At 42.4% G+C, this 25,323-nt stretch overlaps 1 protein-coding gene across 3 annotated transcripts in view; it reads right to left on the bottom strand.

Annotated features, from left to right (window-relative positions):
• Nucleotides 1-21,329, bottom strand: part of LOC133972943 (ras/Rap GTPase-activating protein SynGAP-like) — a 32,559-nt gene extending 11,230 nt beyond the window's left edge. For all 3 annotated transcript variants that reach the window (XM_062410570.1, XM_062410571.1, XM_062410568.1), the window contains exons 1-12: nucleotides 20,211-21,329; nucleotides 16,962-17,062; nucleotides 9,349-9,437; nucleotides 8,761-8,882; nucleotides 5,676-5,829; nucleotides 5,308-5,406; nucleotides 4,938-5,177; nucleotides 3,605-3,940; nucleotides 3,016-3,160; nucleotides 2,131-2,275; nucleotides 1,415-1,651; nucleotides 545-746 (exon numbers count right to left, since the gene is read on the bottom strand). In XM_062410570.1, the coding sequence (XP_062266554.1) occupies nucleotides 545-746; nucleotides 1,415-1,651; nucleotides 2,131-2,275; nucleotides 3,016-3,160; nucleotides 3,605-3,940; nucleotides 4,938-5,177; nucleotides 5,308-5,406; nucleotides 5,676-5,829; nucleotides 8,761-8,882; nucleotides 9,349-9,437; nucleotides 16,962-17,058 (1,866 nt within the window). In that variant the 5' untranslated portion in view covers nucleotides 17,059-17,062; nucleotides 20,211-21,329. The remainder of the gene's footprint in view (nucleotides 1-544; nucleotides 747-1,414; nucleotides 1,652-2,130; nucleotides 2,276-3,015; nucleotides 3,161-3,604; nucleotides 3,941-4,937; nucleotides 5,178-5,307; nucleotides 5,407-5,675; nucleotides 5,830-8,760; nucleotides 8,883-9,348; nucleotides 9,438-16,961; nucleotides 17,063-20,210) is intronic.
• Nucleotides 21,330-25,323: the final 3,994 nt, after the last annotated feature.

Genomic DNA, 25,323 nt, shown 5'->3' on the forward strand with positions numbered 1-25,323 from the left:
AGCTTTCTATGTTTAAAAGTAATTCAAAGTAACATTTTGATCTGTGCTCGGTATTGACAGATGTGCTAGGTTTAGACGGTGGAATGTGTATTGGAAGAACTGAAGTTGGATCAGTGCTTTCCAAAAATCATTATTCAGTGTTTGTTTTTGCAGAATGGTAGCGTTTCCTGCCTGGAGGCAAGTGTTACCGAACCAAGGCCCAGAGGCTGAGCACCTCGGCTGTAAATCTCACTTCATCGTTCTCTAATTTCAAATGATCCAGGAGGATATTCGGGGCTGACCGCAAAGTATTAATATCTTTAATTACCTTGAAGCTACAGTAGAAATTGGGTTACATTAACAGCGCAAGAGCTAGAGTTAAATATTTAAGTTCCAATTCCACCTCTGTTTTCATAGTTCAAATAAGATTCATTATGTGAGTTAAATGGGAAAATTTTATAACATCATTATCCAAATCAAATCCTATTAAATATTCAAATGATCAAATATTTAAATTGCTCTCCAAATGTATCGTATTAACTAATGTAATCATTATTCCACCCACCTTGCTGAGCTGGCCCATGACTTCCCACAGTAAGCTGTGGAGCATGGAAAGTTCTCTGCCGAGGTCGATGTAGCCCTCGAACCCGCCGGCGTTTCCTCCCGTCTCCATGTTGGAAATCTCGTAGAGAAACTGCTGCATGGAGCCCCACTCCATCTCCAGGAACTCGTTCATGAAATACATGTACTCCTCCTTGGGGCCAAATCTGTGTGACAGACAGAGAAGAGAGTGAATATGGTAAATGGTTTTGTCTTTATATAGCGCTTTTGTAGTCTTGATGACCACTCAAAGCGCTTTACAGTACAGTTTTAAATTCATCCATTCACACACACACATTCATACAGTGCATCTATTCACAGCACTTTGTCATGCTATGGGGGGCCATTCGTGGTTCAGCATCTTGCCCAAGGACAGTTCGGCATGCAGATGGGTCAGACTGGGGATCGAACTGCCGACCTTCAGGTTGGAGGACAACCACTCTACCCCACAGCCGCCCAATATAGCAACCAAAGAGTGGATATAATGTTTACACAGTTAGCCATAGTATGGGAACATCACATTTCTGGTGTGGAGCGCCACTGGTATGACAACTGTGATCATCAGAATATTTTTTCCAATGTTTCTGAAAAGTGGACTTTATTAAATTACATTCAAATTTGATTTTTTAATACATGTTCCAGTTAAAGTCAATAATACTCAATGAATGTCACTAAAACGTTCAGAGTGAAGGATTGAATCTGTTCAGAGCTCAATGACCATGAGTGACAGTCCAAACTGCAGCCCTCCGACGTTTCACTGTGCACAAGCATCAACGTCCACACCTCGAGAACACAATCAGAGGGTGTGGAGATCCCAGCGAGGACGAGCACTCACTTGTTGAAGCTGGCCAGGTTCTGCATCACCTTGGCGATGAGTGTGAGCGTGCGGGAGGTGCGCTCGGCGGGGTACTCCTGCATCAGGCTGAACAGGGAGGGCGACATGATGGCCGGGCACATGAAGCGCAGGAACAGGGAGGAGCTGATGAGGCTGTCGGCGAGGTCCTCTCTCCCGCGCTCAGCACATCTGGCTCTCCACGAGGCGAAGACTTCCTTCAGCTCGCGGGGGAATATGCTGAAACGGGAACATGACCTTAGTACCAGCTGTCGAGGAGGAGGGAGATGTGCAAATCTGGCGTTTCATCCAGTTCCAGAGATGTACGGAAAATTACTGGACTGTACCCAGCTCAGAATAAAGAGGATGCTTATAAAACCTTTTCCAAAGAGACTAACATGGTGGTGATGTTTTATAACACTGAATGATAATGTACTTATTTCTGTTTCAAGATGAGAGTTCACAAGAAGAAAGCTTTTACATTGATTTTACTTTGTTTTGATAATTTATCAGATACATTTGAAAAAGAAGGGGTACAATTAGCAATCGAAAGTTGTCATCCTGATTCAAAAAATCTAACAATATGTGATTGTGTTGTGCTGTATGATTTATATCTGTCTGTATATTTATTTTGCTTATTGAAAATTATAATTGTTTCCTCTGATTCTGTAATGAAACATTTTTCTTGGGATATAGTTTCTTGGAGCGTAGAAACTGACCAGAGAGAGTTGATGATCTTGCAGAGTAGCAGCTCGCAGCACATGCGCAGGTTGGCCTGGTGGTCGGCGAGCACCGAGGGCGGGACGCGCATGGGGTCCACCTCACAGTTCTCCTCCGACTCGTATAAGGCTCGAATGAAGTCACCTGGATGTTGAAGAACAGACTTTTGTTTTGTTTCCGAAAAATGCATCATCTGCTACTTCAAATGTCTTCTATCAGATTCTGTTGGTCTACCTTTTGTAGAGCTGAGCTAGTTTAATCTTAATTCCCTGTCCCACTGTGAAACCCCGGCCTGATCAATATTCAGGATGAAGCATTTAAGTCTCTTGCAACCATCTGTGTTAAAAATTAATTAAAGTGAAATAAGTACTAGCAAATGTTACTAATACATGTTTTCTACATCAGATCATTCTCCTGTAATCAGCCTGGGGCACTACCTACATTCCTTTAGAATATTATTATCAGATGTTAGTTTGTCGTGGTCTAATACTGATATATAAATATAACTGTAAAGCATATTAACCCATAAAGGCGGCTTAAACTTAAAATCATAATAACTATAATTAGCAGATTAACATTTGAATAACGTAAAAGAAGAATGTTGTATATGATGTTTTTGCATAAGAGTTATTATAGCGTGATTCATATTTGCTGATGTGACATTTAAACGTTTGTTCTTCAGCTCACTTATGTATTAAATGCTTCCGTGTCGACTCTAAACTGTGACATTACCTTTGCTTAGAGGCAGACGTTTGGATAAAATGTTGAAGTGTATCCAGGTCTAAGACATCAACTTATCAAAATATCAGATTTACGTTTAACTTACACATATTCCCTTCACTCTTTCTGCAGGAAATAGGAAACATGGTGGTGCTCAGGTTTACCTATAGCGTCCTTGAGGTATCTGTGACCTATCAGCTTGAGGTACTCTTCCACAGCCTTGGTGGCCAGCGTGTTCTCCCGGAAGATCAAGTGCTCGCGGTCCATGAAGCGATCCACCTCGCACATCGCCATGTCGGACAGGAACTCCTGAGAAGAGATCCCGTTTGCAGGTCAGTGGAACAGACAGGCAAAGGAAACATCACTTTTCCGTAGAGACACTTAAAATGAACTGGTCATAGAGAACTGTACGGTGGTCGACAATGTAAAAAGCCACACAATGGAAACACAGCCACAACTCAAGTGAGCGTCTGTGGTCAAGTCGTCATTTGTGAAACCCAGAACAAGCCAATTCTGTCTCAAAATTTGATGCTTGTCTATTTGTGAGTTTACGGTACAGGCGTGCTTAACCTTTTTGGAAGCTTCAAGCACCTGAACTGTAATACCTCCAATAGACAAGCATCACATTTTAAGCGCCAACTGGCTTGACAGGGTTATAACAAACAAGGGCTCACTTGACAGCAGCGAGAAAACAAAATTTAACTTGAAACTCAAAGACAAAGATGCATGCACTCAGATATCTTCTGTCTTCACCTTTGTCTTCCCTGTGCTCTGAAGGATGTGCACCAGAGCAAACGCCACCTCCTCTTTGCTTTTCACGCTCAGCAGCGGCTCCAGGACGGCACACAGTGTTCGGTAGTTGTTGGTGATGTACTCAGCGAACTCCTTGTACAGCTCCATTGGCAGGATGTTCATCGTCTGGTAGCGAGACTTGACGCGCAGCGAGGCATTGATGACTTTGCCACTTCCGACGCCGCCGCTCTTGGCCAGGACGCTGGACTGTATCACCGGGTACCACTGCTCCACGAACTGCCGGCCCGTGATGCTGGAGATGGGGATGCTGACCAGGCCCAGGTATGTGCTCTTTTCCTGGATCACGGAAAACAAAACAACGCGTTTTATTAGATCCATAAATCCATTATCTACACCGCCGGCCTATTCAGCCTCCCATTTACACCTATGAACAATTTAGCATCTCCTAATCCCAATCTCATCTCTTCTCATCTCATCTCATCTCATTATTATATAACAACCCACTTTCCATCCCTTTACTGGGTATACTAGCCCCATTCACAGACTTTACCACTACATATTCTTATATATTTAGATATATATATATGTTTTTCTGCTGTTTTTATATATATACATTTTATATTTGATTGTACTATCCAATCCCTTTACTGGCTATACTAGCCCCATGCACAGACTTTACCACTACATATTCTTATATATATATATATATATATATATATATATATATATATATATATTTATTTATTTTTTTCTGCTGTTTTTATATATATATACATTTTATATTTTATTGTACTATCCAATCCCTTTACGGGATATTCTAGCCCCATGCACAGACTTTACCACTACATATTCTTATATATTTTGATATTTATATATATTTTTTTTTTCTGCTGTTTTTATATATATACATTTTATATTTGATTGTACTATCCACTCCAGCAGCACAAGAACACTTTCCTACTGGACACTGACACAATCACATCATTGCATTCCATTCCTGTATCTGTAAATTTGTTCGCTGTATGTGATTTATGTATGTATGTCAGTGATGTGTTAAGTGTACACGCTACTGGATGATCTGAATTTCCCACGGGATTAATAAAGTATCCATCTATCTATCTATCTATCTATCCATCTATCTATCTATCTATCTATCCTTTCGTTGGACTGTGGCAGGAAGTCAGAGTAGGCCAAGAAAATGTACACGGGAAAAACATGCAACCCTCCACACATTAGGACCCCTGCCAAGCTGGAATTCAAAAAAGTCAGGCACCAGTGCAAAGTTGTGCCCCCCCAGTTATATTCTATGGTTTCACTGGCACCCTTCCTCTACCTTGCGTCTTTTTTTGTCCGTTTCCTTGTAGAGGTGCAAGCGAAGGCTACGAATGGTAGGCAGATTGTTGAACTCAAAATGCTCGCCCCAGAAGACGGTGTCCGTGCGGGGTTTGCTGGTGGTGCGCGCATACAGCATGTCGTCCAGGCACAGCTCGCAGTAGTAGCGTTTCTTGGTGGGGAGGTCCCGGGCCTCGATGATCCACAACTTGAGCACATTGTCCACCCGTCTGCTGTTGTCCTGGAAGCGAAACGAGGAGGTCTGTTACTGCATTATAACAGTCCTTTTTCACAACTGACATTGATGTGGCACCCTGGGCTCTGCTGAGAAAGGAACAAGTGGACCATAAAGAAAAATCTATTGTATCAACCTTGTTTGGTTTGACGGCTCGTTGGAGGTTCTCAATCCACTTGTCTCTCTCTGAAGCCGAGCGGCAGGCGAAACATTTTGTCCCTGAATTGGTCGTCACCTTAAGAAAAAAACAAGAAATATATATTTGTCATAATCAGAGTCTGCTTTTTATTGCTGCAAATAACACTAATTTTCATAAATTAATCAGTCGTTTAAAATCCCGAAAAATGAAATCCTGTTTAAAAACAGAATATAAACATTACATTTAAAGGTATGCCTATTTGTTACTTTAATACACAGCATAAAATGACTACTTTAGTTGGGAAAGAAGGAAGAGAATCGGGAAAAAGTGGGAGAATTGTAGAAGGGTTAAACAGCTTAGCACACCTCAAAGCAGTACTCCTGTCCTAAAATACTCGAGTGGACAGGTTTGATTATGGCCTCTTCATCCAAAACTAGGTCCAAAGCCTCCGCAGCGCTGCTCGGCGAGAGCAGGGATTCATGGGAGTGGGATTCTTTGAAGCTCTGCATCAAGCGAGTCCTGGCGAGAGGGGAAGAAGAAGATGAAGACGAATAAAAACGAGGGGGGAGATTTATTGACAATTCAAAGTCAGATGTGATTATGTCAGTGCTTCATACAATACAAAATGATTCAGTGGGGCTCAGGAATCCTCGTGAGTCCCTCCTGCAATTTCAGCATGGTTCCTCAGACCAGATCCTTTTATAATGAGTTTATGGAGACGTTAAGACAGCCAGACTGTCAGTTCACAGTTTGCTCTGTTGACTCAGCTCATGTGGCTCATGCTGTATATAAAAATCTTGATACCATTCAATTTTTATAACATTTTTAAAATCTGACGTAGAGCTTCAAACCCTATGTATACATCGATATTGATGCCTACAGTCCCCTCATGAAACCACATTTAAAATGACGAGATCCATATTTTTATTTGGATCTGCACCAAATTGCACAGACTCATAAATATCAGTCCCATAAACACTGCAGACAGATTTTCTTCCATCAAGATTCATGAATTATTCTCTGAGAGATCGATAAAGTGTTCTAATACACCCTATCTTTCAAAGTTCTCTCTGCTCTGCAAATGGTGTGAAACTGTAAATTTGTTATAAACTGTTCTGCAGTTAGAGTCTCAAGCAACATTGTAGTGCAGGTATAAAAAGGCCCAGAGGATTTGACCTGGCGACCTGGTGACCTTTAAAACACGGCAGCTCTATCAAGGCAGAGAAAGTGTTGGTGGAAGTGGAAGAATGGAGGTGAGTCAAGTCGGTCTCTCAGGCGAGGCGAGGTCAGCGGGTCAATTGAAAAAGAAAATGTTGTGAGGAAAACACTCTTTTTCTGAGCAGTTGTGACAAAAGAGGCCAAAACAAATTAAACCCACTATTGGGATAGCTTCAGTGTGTGTTAAAGCATTCCAGGCTGAGGTGCAGCGAATAGCCGTAAAGTGAGTCAGTAAACTGATTTGGTGGCTGATGGATCAGTAAGATAAACAGGTGAAGTCCCCCCCCCCCCCCCCCCCCCTAAAAAAAAATGTATATATACTCATATTAAACTTGTCACTTTGATTCAAATGGATGGTGCAACATTTTTGGAAACATTTTGCTTTCCCCGGCTAAAGTTGGATAAGAAGATTAATGCAATTTCTAATGTCTGTGCTTTAAATGTGAAGCTAAAGAGAAGGCTGCTGTTTAGCTCTCATTAAAGTGACATGCCGAGGGAAACTAACCACTTCTCTACTGAGGGAATGTTCTGGATTACTCCTCTCATTGCCCATGGTTACAGTGCTCATGCTGAGGTTTCAGTGTCTCTCTGGGATCAGGTCAGACGCCTCATCCATTAGGTGACATGGTCAAGGTTTATTAATCCCTCAACATTTTCTGAACCTACAATTGAAACACGTTGAACTGAAGCTCTGGCGTTCATCGCCACTGACGAGCCGGAGCTTCAATCATTATTATGAACATTAGCTTTGTTCATAGGAGAGAAAATAACAGGGGGAGAAAAAGAAGAGGGCAGCTTTTAAGAGACACCAGTTAATTGCAAATGACGAGCACTAATTGGAGGCCAGATTTAATGCTGCTCAGAGATGCAGCCAATTGTCCGGTTTAAGAGCCACGGCAGAATGCAGTACGTGGAAAAGGCTTTGGTGAACCGACTTGGCAGCGGAGGTAGAGCGGCTGTGCTGGAAAGCTCGAGTGTGAAGTTGGATGGCAAGGGTTTATAGCTAAGTCAACTTAACACTACTGAGTGAATTAGGCGTGTGTGGGCAGCACTGGAGGCAGGCTGTGAAGGCAGCTGTCTGAGGCAGTGGTGGACGGCACAGTGACTGAAAGACAGAGTCACTTTCACCCCGACAACATTGAGCTTCCTCCCCATCGTCCTTCAGTGCAGCCTCCACAAAATCCCTCTGGTTAACTCTTTTTTTTTTTACTTTATCTGGGCTTCTCACTCTGTATTTTTAGAACTAAAAGATTTCCACATCCTTTGCTAAATGACACATTCCACATCTCTGAGCAGCGGACATCCACACCTGCCCTAAAAATGTCTGCTCTGCATCCTGGTGGGAGGAAAGTGAACTGTCAGCAGGATATATTTTTTGACTTTCTGCCTCTCCCTCTATACTTTTCCCATGTGTGCGTCATGACTGGATTGTGTCAGGACAGCATAAAATTTTGAACACGACGCAAGCGAGCGTCCTGGGGGATGTGACCTCACGTCAGAATACAAAACAAGGGAAAGCTCATGAGAGCATTTAAAAATGCACTATATTTCATCCTGACACGATGATAGAAATCAAACTGAGGAGATAAATGTATGCATAATTAAGCTGTGAAACTAGAATCTATTAGATTTTAAACTTAAAAATACAATGTTAGCATGAAAAAATTATAATGTTACTATAATGCCTTTTGCCTTCTGCCACGTTAGCATTTATAAAATAGATCCTGCCTCCTGCAAAATTATAAGCACAACAACATGACACCATTTCCATCATCTGTCTTTTTCTGCATGGAGTTGCCATATTCTCTCAGGGATTGTGTGGGTTTGATCAAGGGTGTTGTTTTCTATCCGTGTGAGCTCAACACAACACGAGCTGTGTGAATTATACATGTTTATAACATTGGCACATTTGGTGTTTTGGGGATTATTTCATAAATAGAACAAATCCACAATACAAACCACAAGGAGACGCGTGATTAATTGCACCCATGGCCGTTTCATAATGTGTCTTGGCTGAACTGCGAGCACTTAATCACTCAATGGGTAAGAAGATATTTATTACACTTGTAATAAACTGGCAACCTGTCCGCAGCCTTTTGGCTTGGCTATGCCCAAAACATGCTGGGACAACCTCCAGAGCCCCCACGAGTCTCAGTTAGAGTTTGCAACTAGACTGGATGAATGTTATTCCCTGAAATTATTGGAAGGCTTTGAACCGTGAAGTTTAATCACCTCTCCTGGTCGGCACTTCGAAACCGGGGCAAAATCATCTGTCGGAAGCTGCTGGTCCGGTCCAGTTTGGGCTGGCTTTTGGCCCTTTTGATGGAACCCTTCAACCTTCGATTGAGAAAACTCTGAAAATTCAAAAACAAACCAAACTACAGATAAGATATATAAGAGCAGAGTAAATACACAATGTTATTCAGAACAACTTGTATTGAACAACTGTTTTTATCCTAGCTCTGCTCTAACTGACAATTTTAATCATTTTAGAATGTTTCATTTTATTGTACTATATTTTACTTTTACAGTTCTGCCCTACTGCTTTTTCAATTTTTAAACTGCTTTCAAATGTTTTCTATTGCTTGCCTTGATTTCCAACTATTATTAAATCCTGCGTAAATCAATGAAAATACTAAAATACAAATCAATGTACATGGAAATGTTCTTATTAAAAATTAGTGAGTAAACTCTAACTCAAGCACAGCAAATATTGGCTTTGCTTCCCAATAAGAATTGGTATTTTACAATATCAGACTAAGAAAATCCAATCTATACATATTTTCTCTGTGAAATGGCAAAATAAGACAAAACACTCACCGGCTGTCTGAAGGGCTGTGGGGTGGCATTTGGAGGAGTTTCCATGCTTGACTGTCTTACAGAGGCAAAACTTGCCCTGCGAGATTGGTCTATGAGGAAAGAGCGCCAAGAAAAATTGCGATTAATAAAAGTGAAATCCATAGAAAATTGTTCATTCTAATCTAGATAATATAAAAGTTTTTAGTCTGAAATTGTATCTTTAACTGGTTCCAGATTCTCTTTAGACTACAAACAGTACAAATCTATATTATAAAAAAAGATTGGTTTGACACTTTCGGAGCAAACTGGACTACACTTTTGAATAGAATCAGAAATTAGTTTTTCCCCCCAAAAAATTCAAATGGCTAAAATCATTACCTTGCAGCCGCTTCGGACACAAACAAAGGGAAACAGCATCAGAAATCATGACAGAACACACACTGATCACATGCAAGCTACCGACACACCAACAATGCAGAAGAGAAGAAGAGTCGCCAACAAAGACAAACAGCCACAGCTCAAAACAACAAGAAGAAAGAATGCTGTGTCTGGAGGAGACGTGTGTATTGTCTGAGAGAGAAGCTATTTGAGACGAATCTATTGGAAAAACTTCTTCTGTGAAGGTCGTCGAAAAATGACGCAGATGCTGGAGTGAGAACTCTACCTATATAATCTGAAGAGGAGACACTCCTATGACTCATCGTCAACTCTACAGCCTCAGTCTGACTTGAGGCCTGTGCAAACTCTGGAACATGGTGATGGATCTATAAAAGTATGAGCAGTAATCTTAAGGGAATCCGACCTGATGCTGCCTCCGTATGACTGTGTGCTGACTAAGAATAAGGAGCAAGGAGCATAAAGATGGTGAACACTCCATACGTGATTCAAAAAAACTTATCTTGCCATACAAGGAACAATAGAACCGGAGAGGGGCTTTACCAACAGCAGAATGAAGGCAAATGAGATTGTGTCCTTCCTATCACCAAATGTAGGAGCAGTTTATTTTGGAGTACACTACAAAATTCCTCCCTATTTCCTACGTAATTGTTCCATTTCCTCGCCTGGTTGACTCTTGAATCACTGCCACTTTCACATGAGTAATATGTTTGATTCAAAGAGGTCCTTTCCCCCCTGATAGAGAAACCAATCAGATTTTACAGTGGTAGGACGAGGACCATCCTTTAACCTACCAAGTAACATCTGATTGTTTCTCTATCAGGGGAAAACGGCCGTCCATGAACCATCTTTCTAAAGAGCGACCTAGCCAAATGGTAAATGGTTTATTTATAGTTCTTCTTCAGTCTTATTAACCACTCGAAGCCCTTTTCTTTACAATTCAATTTCACCCACATACTTTCATTGAACCACATTCATTCGCTGTCAGCTCGGCCGTCAGGGGCACTTTGGGGTATAGCATCTTGCACAAGGACACGTCGGAAGGCAGACTAGATGAGTCAGGGATCAAACCACATACTCTCTGGATAGTGGATTCCCTCGTGGACTCCAGCCGCCCCTAAGCTAGCCATGTACACGGATATAGCTTGACGTGAAAGATATGTAGGAAGATATAGCAGTTAATGAGTGTAGGTGTCAAGCTGGCTAAATAGCTATGTTCATGAAAAATTATGAAAATGGTTGTAAGCCCAATATAAGCGGTTCTAGGCAGAGTTCTAAAAATAACAACGCGTGAATCGTTATGTTTGATCAATGTGAGAAACATTCAGTAACTTCCGGCAACTAACAAATTATCCTCTATCTTAATGAAATCAGATGATATGAACATGATGTCAGGCTGAATCGAAAAACTGAATTTTACTCAGCTGTTGGTTTTGTGATGACAGCAGCACAAGAAGCGGTAAAGCATTGTCTTAGGTACTTAAGGGCATAAAGGATATTTCAGCCATGCTTATACAAGGGAGGTGCATTGTATTTGATATGTATTGTCAGGATTTCATTCATTTCCCTTAAAAAAAGCTGGGTTGTGTAACCCAAACCACGCGTCATCCATTTGATCCTTTGAAACGGAGCCCAGTCATTAACTCCATTGGTACATCTCTGAAAGCTGCATGTGATCGGGTTTCATGTCGATATTCACTCGCCGCTGCTATTTCTGTCTGTGATTCATCTGTGGGGGGTCACTTTTTTATTTTTTTTTAATCGCCCATTACCCAAAGGAGCCCCCCCCCCCCCCCTACTTTGCCACAGAGAATCAAGACCCTCTGTCATCCTCTGATTTCCCTGTTCCCAAAGCCTGTGAATAGGCGACTCTCCAGGTTCTATTCTGAATCCCAGCTAATTGTTTGGTATCCATGGGAACAACTCGAAGGGCCTCTACTCGAGCTGGAGAAGATGTTGGCACGAAGCCGACCTGTAAGAGATGATGAAAAAAGTCAAAACGCTGCACCGGCATGCGCTTCTGCAAACACGCGAAACCGATCGGAACCTGTCGGATGCCCACAGGAGGGAATCTACCTAGATCTAGATTTTCAGCCTCTTTCGTGTCTCGCGTGGGTTTGAAATCTGACACTTCACCGAGGGAAGACCTGCATCCAATTGATGGAAGGCTCCTGGCAAGGGATGATTTAGCATATTTCCAATTTTAAACGTAGCTGCCACTAAATACCTGCGACACGAAGGGCCGTAAGTAAGCGTATATATATATTTCAACACACAGATGAATTCGCAGGGGCAATTCTGAATGTAAATTGCTGTCAGGACGGAGTGTGTGGGTGGCAGCAGCCGCGAGCTAACTGAGATACAGAGGGAGAGAAAGACAGAAAGAGGAAGACTGAGTGGGTGTTAGAGAAACACACTCAACCTTTACAGTATCACTCTCTATTAATACATATTTGGGAACTTTGTTTTTAAATGAAGTGAATAAAATGACCTTTTTCAAAGGATCGGATACAAATTTGATGAAGTATAATTAAGAACTCAATGTGCCATCGATCAGAGACACAAATAGCCCTAAAAAAAAAAAAAAACACACAAACTGTGCATTTAATAACCGTGAAATCTCACAGCAGCTATTCATTCAGCATAAAAGGTGCTAAGTGTAAACTGATACCAACTGATCATTCAACCGATTGGTGCAGTCATCAAAAAATCATTACTGAACCTGCACTTGGACCGATCTGATATAATGGATTGGTTACAGCTCCAATACTGGGAATCACCTATGACGAGGCTAATCCCCAAATACATATAGAATAGAATAGAAGGATTTATTGTCACTCCACAGATGAATTTCGTTATGCAGCACCTACATGTACATATATGCCTTGCTGCACACACATCTGTTTTAGCATCTCTCCTCCTACAGTAAGTTTCAACAACTAAAATGTTCAATGAAATAGAAGCCAATGTCAAAGAAAGGTGTTGGTTGAGAGAGTTGCCAAAGTCATCCGACAATGCAACGAGGTCGAAAAAACTTAAAAACACTCGACAGAAGTCACAGGACCATAAGAACCAGTAGGATTTCTCCTCTGGTCAACATGGAACCAAATTGAAATCCATCCAATAGCTGTTCAGATATTTAAATGTGGAGGACTAGGCAACCTATAATGGTAATAATCTAAAGACTGCACATGGTTTTGGCTCAGTGCTTTATATCAGGAAATAGCAATAGCAATTGATATCGGGATCAATATCAGAGGATGAAACTTGAATTGGTGCTTTTTCCATTAGAAAAAAAGAAGGAGTGAAGATTGCTAGTGAACAAGTGTTCACACATATTGCCAAACAATTCTCAGCCCCACTCAGTGTCACTGATCTGGACAGTTATTAGAGAGTTTCACTGTGTCCTCTCAAGTGTCATGTGGAGGACACAGCTAGGACAAAGGAAATACAGTAGCATGGCCAAATTCTTATAATACTCTGTGGGTGTTATACGATGGAGGATTCAGGGTGGTAAGTCAGTCCAGTAAGTTTTCTTTTTAAAAAAGAGTCAATAAACACGATATTGGAGAAGAGTGACATTATTTTTCAGCGCTTTGTATTTGAATAGAGAGAAATATATGAATTTTCACCAGATAACATCAATGACATGTTTGAGTTAATTTGCCCCCCCGACCTACTTGACATTATGCACCTCTCCATCTCTATTGTTCATGCATCACGATAGCGATGCTGAAATGATAAACTGTGCAGCCGAGGACATATTTCAGAAAATCCATTACACTGATGTCACTCTGTATCTCTAAGAAAATGGAGAAATAAACGAAGTGTCACTTGCATTTTTTTACTCATGATGAGAAACGTCACTTTTTATGCTTCTAAACTAGGCTCTTTGATTTCTGTCATTTTCATTCAGTGTTATGTCCCATGTATTATATATATGAGTTTTCTCAAGTGTTTAGCTTTAATGCCCAAAATGATCATCTCGCTGCATTGGAGGTGGGAGCTGACACTTCTGACTTGAGTGAGCGAGCCTGATTTTATTGTGACGGTCCAGCTGACGAGGCTTCCAGTCCCAGACCACGCACACAGGATCTTGTTCTGTCTGACTCTGGACCATCTGACAACGAGGACTCTCTGCTGACTCACAGACAGACCGGCCGGGGCAGATGTCGCGCTCATGTCATATGGAAGTCTCTGTAATTGCCATATTCCGACGAGTAAATACTGCTCATGTCAACAACCACCTGGTAATTAAAGCCGGGAAATTGGTATTTTTTTCCACCAGCACCAACATGTCCTTTATAAAGTAAATATGTCACGGTGGCCCAACTAAATCCGGATTTAACTACTGCAAAATCTTCCGGTCATAAAACTGTGGTTGACAAATTAAAGCAAGTTCATAAACTTTGGAAAATATGATGACATCTATATATCACAGCACAAGTCCTGCCATTAGTAACATGGTGCTGAGGCAAAGGCTCATCTTTCATTTACTTCAGAAGGTTCATGGTTTGTGACATTTTAATCGCTTGCCATAATGTTTATATTTATCTATTCAAAAGGTTATGTTGTTTCTATCAAATTGTCTAATTTTAAACATCTATACAAATCAAGAGGACTGAAGGCATTTGATGGTGCAGTTAAAAACTGATCTTAAGCAAGCAATATACTGCAGGTACGTGGATTTTCATTCCAACCTTTTTGTAGCACTAGAGATGAACTGGCCGGCCGATATATTAATGTCTTCAAACAGCCAACAGTATAAACATTTATGATGTTCCCTAAGTAGCAAATTGCACCATAGAGATGCTAATGACAAGTCTTGGTTAATTATGATCAATAAATTAAGTGAATGAAGCCCAAACATCCAGCTCAGTCACAGTTAAAGTTTTAGGGATCCTTATATCACATTTTATGTTTACAATAAACATTAATATTGGCCATTAGATCATTTTCATTTTGTGTATCCTAAAAAAATGTTGGTATCTGTCTCAAAAACAAAAGTACAATGAGTGGGACAATATTTGCTACCTCAAGCACCATCTTTATTCTTTCACGATTCCACAGTTTATGATATCATCAAAATTATATATTGAGAATCGTTTAAGTTCACTCGGATCTCTGCGTCTGGGATAAATAACTGTTTTTGCGTATGATAAAGGAGGAGAATTCAAACTCAAGCAGGGTGTTATGTTGCTCTTTAAATGATAAGACAAAGAATACTCATTTTCACAGGGACATTAACTGAAGTAGGAAGGTGTTCTGGAGAAAGATGCGACAGAAGTTTCAGAGGAGCTCGTCCCGACTACGCAGCACAAAAAGCACAAACCTATTTGCACGAGAGGCAAGTGAGAAAATATGTTTTCTTGTATTTCAGGTTGAGTGGACTCTCTGAACCTGAGAAATTCTTCTTCTTTAACAAAATAACCACAGATCGATGGAGCACACTGTGTCAAATATGTTTTATCCGCAACCACAAATTCAGTGCAGCCCACAGACAAGTGCAGAATGTTCATTAACAGTGAGCCGTCCAAACAATCAGCCTGCGTGACTGACAGGAGCAAAACCTCGCTCCATCAACCTCGTGGCTCTCTGACAAGCTGCCGGCATCGCCCGGGAGGTTTGACACGGTTTGAGCTGGAGCAGCGGTTTACAAAACACGGGAACACAGAGAGAGTCAGCTGCTAAACGGAATCAACTCCTCTCTCCTGCCTTGTGATTTCCAACGCAAGGTGAATAAACATCAGGGCTATTGTTCGTTACAGTGAAACTGCTTCTTGACTGCAAACATCGAGGAGTTATTCAGACTTACTCAATTATGCATACTGCATAATGCATACGCTAGAAAATAGCCCTGAAAATTTACCAGTGATTTCATTACAAGATGTTTTAAATCCAGCGAATAGCCTGTTGGCTTTGCGCTGGGAAAAGTTGAGCAAAAATAAGTACACGTGAGGCTTCTGACTGTTTTCAGACCCACTCTGCTGCTATGTTTAGAAAACAGCCCTGTAATCAAGTAAATGTAAGATGCACAGGAGCGGTAGAGCTGCAGGATCTGAAAGCAGAGGTGGGTGGAGGGGTTGAGGAATCAGGGGCAGTGTGGGCGCCAGGGAGCCACGGGAAGGAACCTGCGATCGGCTCGGAGAAGCTCACAGATATTTTGGGAGGAAAAGAAACGGAAGGGACTCTGAACATTTTCTCAGGTTGAAGATGATTGAGCAAATGCAAACACTCTATTAGATGGGAATAAGAACAGTAACCTGAATAAACAATCTGAAGTCGTTTTTTTTCCTCCAGCATCCCTGTCTTCATCTCTCCTGCCTCTCGCTCTGCCCGTGTGTGAGCCAGCCAACGGGAGTGTGGCCTAGTTACCATAGGAACCTGTTTGTAGTTTGTGCAATGCTCTCCATCCAACTACCTTCACTTTTACCAATGTATTTATAAGCATTATTGCTGAGGCTATAAATGAGCAAAACCCAGATTGAAGGGATGGAAATCTGGCGAAATCTGGGGATGAATCAGGAGTTTGAGGCTCTCATCAATGACTGAGGCGCTTCTGGATTATATCATCACATCACAGTTCACACCGAGGTTATTTTCAACCCAGACTTCCCCAAAAGAATAGAAACCAACTCGCTTGTTTCCGTTCAAAACAAAAAAAGACTAAATGCTCGAAATCAAACGACAGCTTTACGCGCTGCGCTAACCAACAGAGAGAATGATTTCCTCCTGCCGCCCCTGGAGGGAGCAGAAATGGCTGCTTTCATCTGGGGGAAGTGAAAGGCACAGAGAGGAGGACGACTGGGAGAGTATCAAAGCTGGAGTGAAAGGCAAATGGTGCCATCAAACCTAGGGGATGTCAAAATAAAACTCTGGGAGTGTGACAAAGCAGGGCTCAGAGGGCGAGTGTTGCTCCGCTGGAGGATTGAGAGTAAAAAAAAAAAAAAAAATGATATTGACAGTACTTGTAAAGGACTGGAAAGCCCCGGCACAGGAAAGGGAGCAGAGTGGCACAGGCTGAAGTACGTGTCAAACATTTTCATTAACCATTGGCAACGGTGGTGTCGGTGGATTTTTGAGAGAAAACAGCGTGTTAAAGGGGAAACACATAAAAACATATACAACAGAAAAAAGAAATCTCCTCGGACCATGACAGACTGGAGGAGCTGGGACGGTACAGAGGGCAAAGCGGACAACGGAGACACGTTGACAGATCGGGGGCTGAACCGACTCACTTGGGGTTAACACTCCAGGTCCGCCACAGCAAACCTCCGCTTGACCAACCAACCCAAACTGACTCTGATGCTGCAGCCACGTCTTTGATGTGTCCATGCAGCTATGCGGCAAAGACAGGTTGTTGTGTTTAGATATTCACGACACGACAATGAACATGATTTAAAAAAAACAACACAAGAAAAATATTAAAAGTGCTTGAGGATAAGAAATAAACGCTGAAATGTAAAACATTTGATTTGGCTCATTTTTTACAAAGGAAACAAGGTGAAATGTTACTTGTAGCTTAATTATTTTTTATATAAAGTCACACCTTAATTTCATTCACCATGGATAAGACATTTGAAAACATGCAGGTCTGGGTAAATGATCCAATCGTATTGCAAACCACAACGAACTGGCCTTTATAGACTGAGACTAAATGTCATGCTGCTGCCAAACCACAAGCTGTTACTATGATTAATTGATCAGCTTTCCTACAGGCACATCAGTGTGTAACTCTCAAGTCTTCTATTCCTTGTTCTCTGAATGGGCACTAATAGGTCATTAAACAGCCATTACATGAATCAATCCAAACAGGGACGTTGGCAAAACATTCAAGATATTTATTCTCTCATAACAAGATGCAGCCTCTTCCATTTACGACTAAGGCCGCATATTGTATAAAGTGAGATGTCCGTGTCTTAATTGATTATAAAGCAGGGAGGTGATATATAAACACTGGGGAAGTATCACAACACACAATCCTTGGAGAAATGCACAAAGACCAGATTCAGACACTGTGTCCTTAACTTTGTGATATCATTAAACACTAACAGTCACCACCCTCTGCCCTCAGCTACAGAGCTCTGAGGTTCTTCTGATTGGCTGACCGACTTTTTGTGGAGCTCCAGAGAGAAGTTGTTCAACTCCACTATGTGAGGTGAAGCGTTGTTAGATTATGTTAATTGGAAACCAGAGGCTCAGGATGGACAATTACCAGAATGATAATGATACCTGATGTTTTCTCTGTTGGGCAAATCCAAAAAAATAAGCATGGGTCAGCACTTCATGGCCTGAGGCAAAAGAAAGCAATACGAGAAGATTTTGAGCCAGAAGCTCACTGACAGGCGTCCCTTCGCTTTCTCTCTTTTTTAAGGGAACATTCAAACAGACTGACAAAGGCTTTCTGTCCTTGGCAGCAGCAGAAAGCCCCTCTGTGCATTTCATTGAAGATGGCGGCAGAATTATGAGGGAGAACTTGGTGTTGGAGGAGAATCAGCCCTTTGCCAGCTGACAACTGTGGCAGAGCGGCAAAGACACCAGATTCTCACCAGTTCAGAAAATTAATAAATCTCCACGACTAAAATAGCAAAAAATCATTCCACTAGGAGATGTATGAGATAGTCGTTCTCCCACATAGATGGATGTTTCATATGGAGGAGGAAGAGGAAATCCTGCGGGGGGGCAGTGAGTCAGAGTGAGCCGGACTTATCTTGTTCCATCAGAGGTGCAGCCTCAGACATTTCATTAAGTGTCGCTCGTCTCTCTACACTGCATTATCGTATTTATTCCTTAAGGTGGAGAACTGTACAAAAGACATCACACTGTCTGAATTGTACAATCAGATAGATGATGAAGATGGTGGACACCTTTTGTCACTGCTATCTTATCAAGTGTCTGAACTAGAGCTCGACCGATGATGATACTGATATTAGGGAGTAAAGAATTTCCAATACCGATTCCACCATAGTATTTAAATCGTGGGTTTGCTGTTCATATAATGCCCAGGAATTGTCCATTGTTATTTTGTATTATGTAAGTGAGGTCATTATATTTCTAGTTGCTCTAGGCACAATTGAGCCAAATTTGCTTATAATGCTAATTGGCTCATCTTGTCTGTTGATTGAAGATCACTGTCCCTATCAGATAAACAGATACATCACCCGATATGTTAAGAGTTAAAGTGCAATAATTTTGACTAAAGCACAAGCGATTCGAATATTAGGGGTTGATGCCATACTATGAGGTAATTTGGTAGTTTCCTAAGATGTGATTTTTATACCCGCATGATCAAGAAATGTTATTGAAGCAGTTTAACAATATTATTAAATATAAATAACTTTAAATGAAAAGAGAACACAAATACCACCAAATGCATTGAACTTGAAAGAAAATAAACATTGTACTGTAAAATATAAAATCAAATGCACGTATACTCTTATTCAGGCATATCGGAAAACACCGACACTCATATGTACGTGAAAGGCTCATGTAGGTTAATATAATCGGCCATACAATATAGCTGTCGGGCTCTAGTCTAAACATCATCAGATCTTGCCTGTTGAGATGGAGGAAGCTGTGGAAGGAAAACCGTCAGACACACAAAAGAAAACATGACACCCGCTGATATCTTTTTACCTGTTGCTCCAAGTCTAGTGAAACACTATAATCTTTATCGTAATCTCATTTGAGAGGCTAAATAAACCCTGAAAGTCCTGGTGGGTCTCTTTTACTTATCTTCTAACCTAAATCAAATGAAAGAAGCAACTCGTCAATATCTCATTATTCATATCCGAGCTCCCAGAAACTCCCCTGCAGTCTGTGCAGGTGTTCAATGCACACTACCGAGGGGGGGGGGCTCATTAGCAAACTGCAGGTAGCGGAGAAATCAGTGCTGATTGGAGAGCAGTCAACCTAGAACCTGCCACTTTCCTTAGACTTCACTCAGTGTGCCATCATAGGTTGGAAATGTCTTATCCATTATTATACGCCCAAGATGCAACTTGGCATAACTTATAAAATCAACTATGACACTCGGCTACCTTTTGTTTTTTGCTAACTCAATGGCACTACATAAAGTTGCAGGTATGTTCGATGTAATGGGCAAATTCAGCAAGTGATGCTGACGGCCTCGTATCCTGCAAAGAAACGTGGTTTGTAATCAGAGCTTCATGAGCCGGAACACTCCATAAATGGTCAAACCGCCCGTGGCTACATTTCAGTTTTATAATGCACACGTTTTAGACGTCTCCAAAACACCCCCGGTGTGATCACCTGTCCTCTGTGTGCAGCTGTATTGGACAAAAGCTGCTGTACACCATCCTGCCTGAGCTGTAGACTCCCGGAGGCTCTATGGTGAACAACCATCTCAAACAGCTCATGAACATCTCCAGGCTAGCTGACTCTAACGCTTCACTCGGACATGGGGTATATCTATCTCTGAAATATCTTCATGTTTTGTTGCATGAAACTCAGATTACCACACTTACCCAAAATCTCAGGACTCCCTGGTGACGCAAACTTGACAACTTGTTACATCTGTGGTTGCAGACTGAATCCCGGGGGTAGGTTTCCAGGGCACTTGGGGAAAGGGGCTGAGGCTCCAGGTTTTACTTGTAGAATCAGTTTGTGCAGACCTGAGAAACGCTTTCCAGATCAAGGCCGGCGTCGTCCACCTGGAGCTGCATCTCAACCATTGGGCCAGTTTGTTGGGTTCAAAGTTGGCGGCTCCTCTCACCAAAGCTGCTGTGTGTCCATGTCAGGTGTGAAGGAAAGTGTCAAAGGGATCCCTTCTTCGTTTTAGCTTTGTGTGTGATCACCTTCAGCTCAGTCCATCACTGGAGCCACAGCTTGTCCATCATCTCCGTGGTGCAGCTCAGCAGCTCTCCTCTGCTTCTCCTCCCTCTCCTCTCCCTCAGCTCCCTGTCCCTCCAACTCTGTTGCAATCCAGGAACTCGGATGTGATCCCCACGCAGCTTCCTCGGTAATACAGACACTCTCCCGCGAGGAGGGCTCTTGTCATCTTACTTGTCCGTCCTGTGCACATGTGACTTCAAACGGCCCCTGGCTCGCTTCAGTATCTGGCCATGATGGGAGCTCCTGTCGGGCGCTGGAGCTCTAATGATCCACGGAGCCAATTAGTTCATCCCCTGTCACTTATATTTTACATTTAAAACAAAGCGCACGCATTGTGAGTGGCTGCACCCACGGCCCCTCCTCTGCACGTTAGCGACGATGAGCGATGTTGAAACGAGGATGAAGCCAACTCTGCGCAAGGCTGCCGCACGGCGCGCGCACTAAAACCAAAAACGCATCCAAAATAGACATCCCAGAGGTTCTTCTACAGGCGGAATGACGAAGGTGTGCAGCAGCAGCATCTCCACAATACCTGCCACATTTTCTTTTTTTTTGGGGGGGGGGGTTCCTTGTGTCTATCTCGGCTGATTTAATCTTGGAAAGCGTCGGTGCTTCAGCCTGCGCGGCGCCACCACGTCCCCAGGATAATCCACAAATTCATCCCGGGCAGGTGAATCTGGAGCCGGGCGCGTCCTTCAGAGATCGCTACGTCCGTCACACCTCATCTTCGTTTAACAGCAGTGCGTGAAGGAGGAGGAGGAGGAGGTGGTGGAGGAGGAGGAGGAGAATAAAAGGCGCTGGGTGAACGTAGTAGTCTCTCCCTGGAGGGCGGAGATAGCGCGCAAGATAGACACAGAGAGAGAGAGAAACCTCCGCCTCCGAAAGGCAGCAGCAGAGTCCGCCCCGCGCTGCTCCGGCTCGGGAGTCTGTGACAGCCGGGGCCCGGACCCGCCGCCCACTGCACCGAGCCTTCACCCCAACAAAGTTCACTCAAGTTACTGCTTGACTGTGGAGAGCGAGTAACACGCATCCCGAGGAGGAGGAGGAGGCACCTTTAATCGATAACGATGTCGAGTTGGCAGAGTGAACTTATTTTGAAGAGGTGGGGAATGGATTTAATATTCCTGGGATCCATCAGGACAAACATTTTGTATGTGTTATAAGCAGCTGCACGGTGCATTAGTGACAAGTCATTAGACAGCTCGTTCTATAGCTGGGACTAAACATTTCAGATAACAACATCCCCAAAAGACCCTGGTTCACTCTGTAGGACTGGGTTTGTGCAGGCCTGGGCAATAAGACAATATCAATAAGTATCGCAATATCATTTCCATCAATGACAATATCACAAAATTTCTAAATCTTGATTATGCTTATGCAGTGTGCACAGAGGGAAGGTAACACATACTCAGAAGTGTTTGTCATTTCATTTTCTGTCCATAAAGAAGAGTTTAGAACATAAACTTCCTTCTGGAGCAAAACTCCATCTTTAAACTTAAAGCTTCCGTGTGTAGAATTTAGTGACATCTAGTGGTGGAGTGTCATGTTGCAGCTGAACACCAATCACCTCACATGCCCCTTCCAAACATGGAGGAGATCCTGTGGAAGACTTCAGCTGTCTTAAAACTCAAAAGGTGTTTAGTTTGTCCTGTTTGGGCTACTGTAAAAAACATGGCAGCCTCCATTGAGAGGACCCGCTCCCGAAATATAAATGTAAAGGACCCATTCGAGGGTAAAGAAAACAACACATCGTACAATTCAGATGAAACACACTAGTGAAAACATCACTAGGATGATTTTATATCTAATTTCCTTTTTTTTTGCTTGAGGAGACACCAAAAAGTTGTATCAATAAAAGTTAAATGCACATAAAAAAGCTATATAGTCCTGTCAGTGGAGAATGTCAGTTTGTGCTGAGGTGCTGCGGAGGTACAGTAACACAAAAATAGGAAGAAGTTAGAATGTACACACTTGATTTGCCTTGTTTTACACAGAGTTAGACGTTAGATTTTTGATTTCTTACAGTGGGGTCCTGCGAGAAGGCATCAATTAATGGAGAAAGAGTAAAACTCTCTCAGTGCACATGGTGCTTAATGGCGCTCAGTGACATTTTCTCTGTTGAAAATAAACCTAATCGCCCAAATGCAGGCGAGATCTGTATGTCTGTGTGACTCATTTGGATTTTATTAGTCTGCACCCAACTTTAGTCTGGTCACTGAGAATGTGCCAGTCCAACAACACTCTCCAAATAGGTGGAGAAGTGAGGAGGCAACAGCAACGTCTCCGGCCGATCTGCTATTTTTGAACATGTTGCATAAATGTGTATTGCTAATTGCTAAATCCCGAATGTGTCATAGATCATTCCGTGGGCTTGTATATATACATATATAAAAGCAGAATTACATAAATCCCAGATAATGGAGGTGCAACCCAGTTCTGTTTTTTGTCTTAAGATCACTAACACGATGATAAACTGTGGGTATGAAACGGCGGAAGAGATGAGTAATAATGACATTTCTTATTTGAATAAAAGATTATAGGCCCAATCTAAGAATAGAATCAAAAAATCTTTGTGTTCTATGTTGTGTATGCGGCTGTTATTCACGTGGTTAAAAAATAATTACTTAAGGGATTTTTCTTTGTCTTGCTGGTATAAAATGAGCAGGTTTGACAGATCGCACGGGGAAAAAGGCTAAAATCATGTTTTATTACAGTTTTTTCCAAATCCTAACTGGGGACACTGGGTGGCACAGGCAGTCCTCATAGATGCACCAAAAATATCAACTGGAAATGACACAGCTCCACTCTTTCACTCTCAAGCTTCACTCATTCACTCTCACACACACATAGTCAGAAACAGACTCACACATCGCCATGGAAACTGATAAAAAGAAATAGCTGGTCTGCAAAAAGAGGAGACCGATGATGAAGATACAGTATCAGAGTTTGGAGGCTCAGCAAGAAACAAATTCGCGGAATAAGGAAAATATTTCACATTGAAGGCCATCCGTCATAGAATATGGGACTAGATATTATACCATTTTTAAATGAGTAAATAATTATGCTCATTTAAATATTCCAAATCTAAAATCAACAGCTTCTTAAGTGTTTGCAATGCATCTCCATGTATTTTTTGTTTACGGGTTAATGCTTTCTTTTCAATTAAATCACAGCCTATTATATATTTGATATGGAGGAAACTGCCCCGATGCAAACGATGCAAATGTGGCAGGAAGGACTTGAGCAAATATGAAGGAATGAAAGTTGCGCTGGATGTTGCAGATAGCCGAGCAGAGAGGGGGTGGGCAGCAGAGGAGGGGGAGAGGACAAGGGAAGGAGAACAGCACAGTACACCACCTACACTCGTCTCCATGGCAACTACCACATGAGAACGAGTGATAATGCAGTTCCCTCTCTTCCTCTTCTGAAAAGCTGTTCACTTGGTACGGTGTGCACTATGTGGGAGACAAGGCGCTCGGTGTTCTGTCGGCGCGGTGATGCGAGGAGTGTTTCAGAAACGTCAAATTAAAACACTGTACCAGCCTAATGATTTAACTTCACTCATTTCAATCCGTGTATCCACCGGAGACTTTGGCCCGACACTGAACTCATCATCGCTTTAGGGGGTAACTTGTTTTTTTTTTGTTTTTTTGTTAATTAATGTGTTTTTTTGTCTCCTTCTTCGCCAAAGCCAGCGGCTCAGTGTGTGGGCAGCGAGCGCTTTCAACGATGCATCGAGGGTTGATCTGAATTGAAAAGGCACGACAAAAATAAATACACATTTCTCCCGACGTGGTGCCTGCTCCTGCTGCTGCCGGTGTGAACGTGATGCGACACCGTAACAACTCCGCAAACCCCCTTTTTCACGTGGGTTTTTTTTATTTTCCGCAGCGTCGCTCTTTGAAAATCTGTGTCCTCTGCCTGTGAGGACCTCGGTGTGCTGAACACACAGCGGCTGTTACTGTGAAATTATGTGACAATAATTGTGCAGAGGCCATGGCACGAACTGTGTGTGCAGCCTGTGCTCAATTACCATTTGTGCTTAACCATCAAAGTCTGGGGGATATTAGGTGAGACATTGACTCTTTGCGTCACCCACACGCCCCCTCTCCGTCTTTGCAGGGGGCCGAACCCTCCACGCTGGAGTTTGGTGATTTCCAAACTGTGTGTGTAGCTGTCGATAGAACTCCATTCTCCATTGGTTTGTGGTGTGAAGTTCCATCAGAGGGGATTGGATTCTGTCGCTCCGTGTTAAACTGTCAGGCAGGTTCTCATGATTAATACAACAGTACAGGCAGTCTGGTCTGTCATGCACAGAGACTGTACGGAAAGCTGTCAACTCAGCACACAGTGCAGGCGAGGTCGGGAGTCGGACTGCCCACCGAGACGGCTTCCAGATGGCCGGTCCGCCTCTGCTCTGCACATCACCAGCCCGGTTTGCATCATGACGGAGACCATGTGACTGAGCGGTGACAGAGATCTCTCATCTTCAGCTCTGCCCTTGTTTGATCTGCCCCCCATCTCTCTCCTCAATTTTGGTAACATTTTTGGAATATTCATGTTTATGCAAATTACGTTGAAGTAATGTATTATTCACTTCTTCCTTTAAGTGGATCAGCGTCTAAATAAATGCACTGTCTACCTACAGCTGAGCTAAGTGACAGATATCCATTAACACATCCAACAACAGCTCCTTGAACATGAAAGAAATCCTCCTTTGTTCCGACAAGCTAAGTGTATCTATTG

The sequence above is a fragment of the Platichthys flesus genome, chromosome 17, assembly GCF_949316205.1.
Source record: "Platichthys flesus chromosome 17, fPlaFle2.1, whole genome shotgun sequence".
Lineage (NCBI taxonomy): Eukaryota > Metazoa > Chordata > Actinopteri > Pleuronectiformes > Pleuronectidae > Platichthys > Platichthys flesus.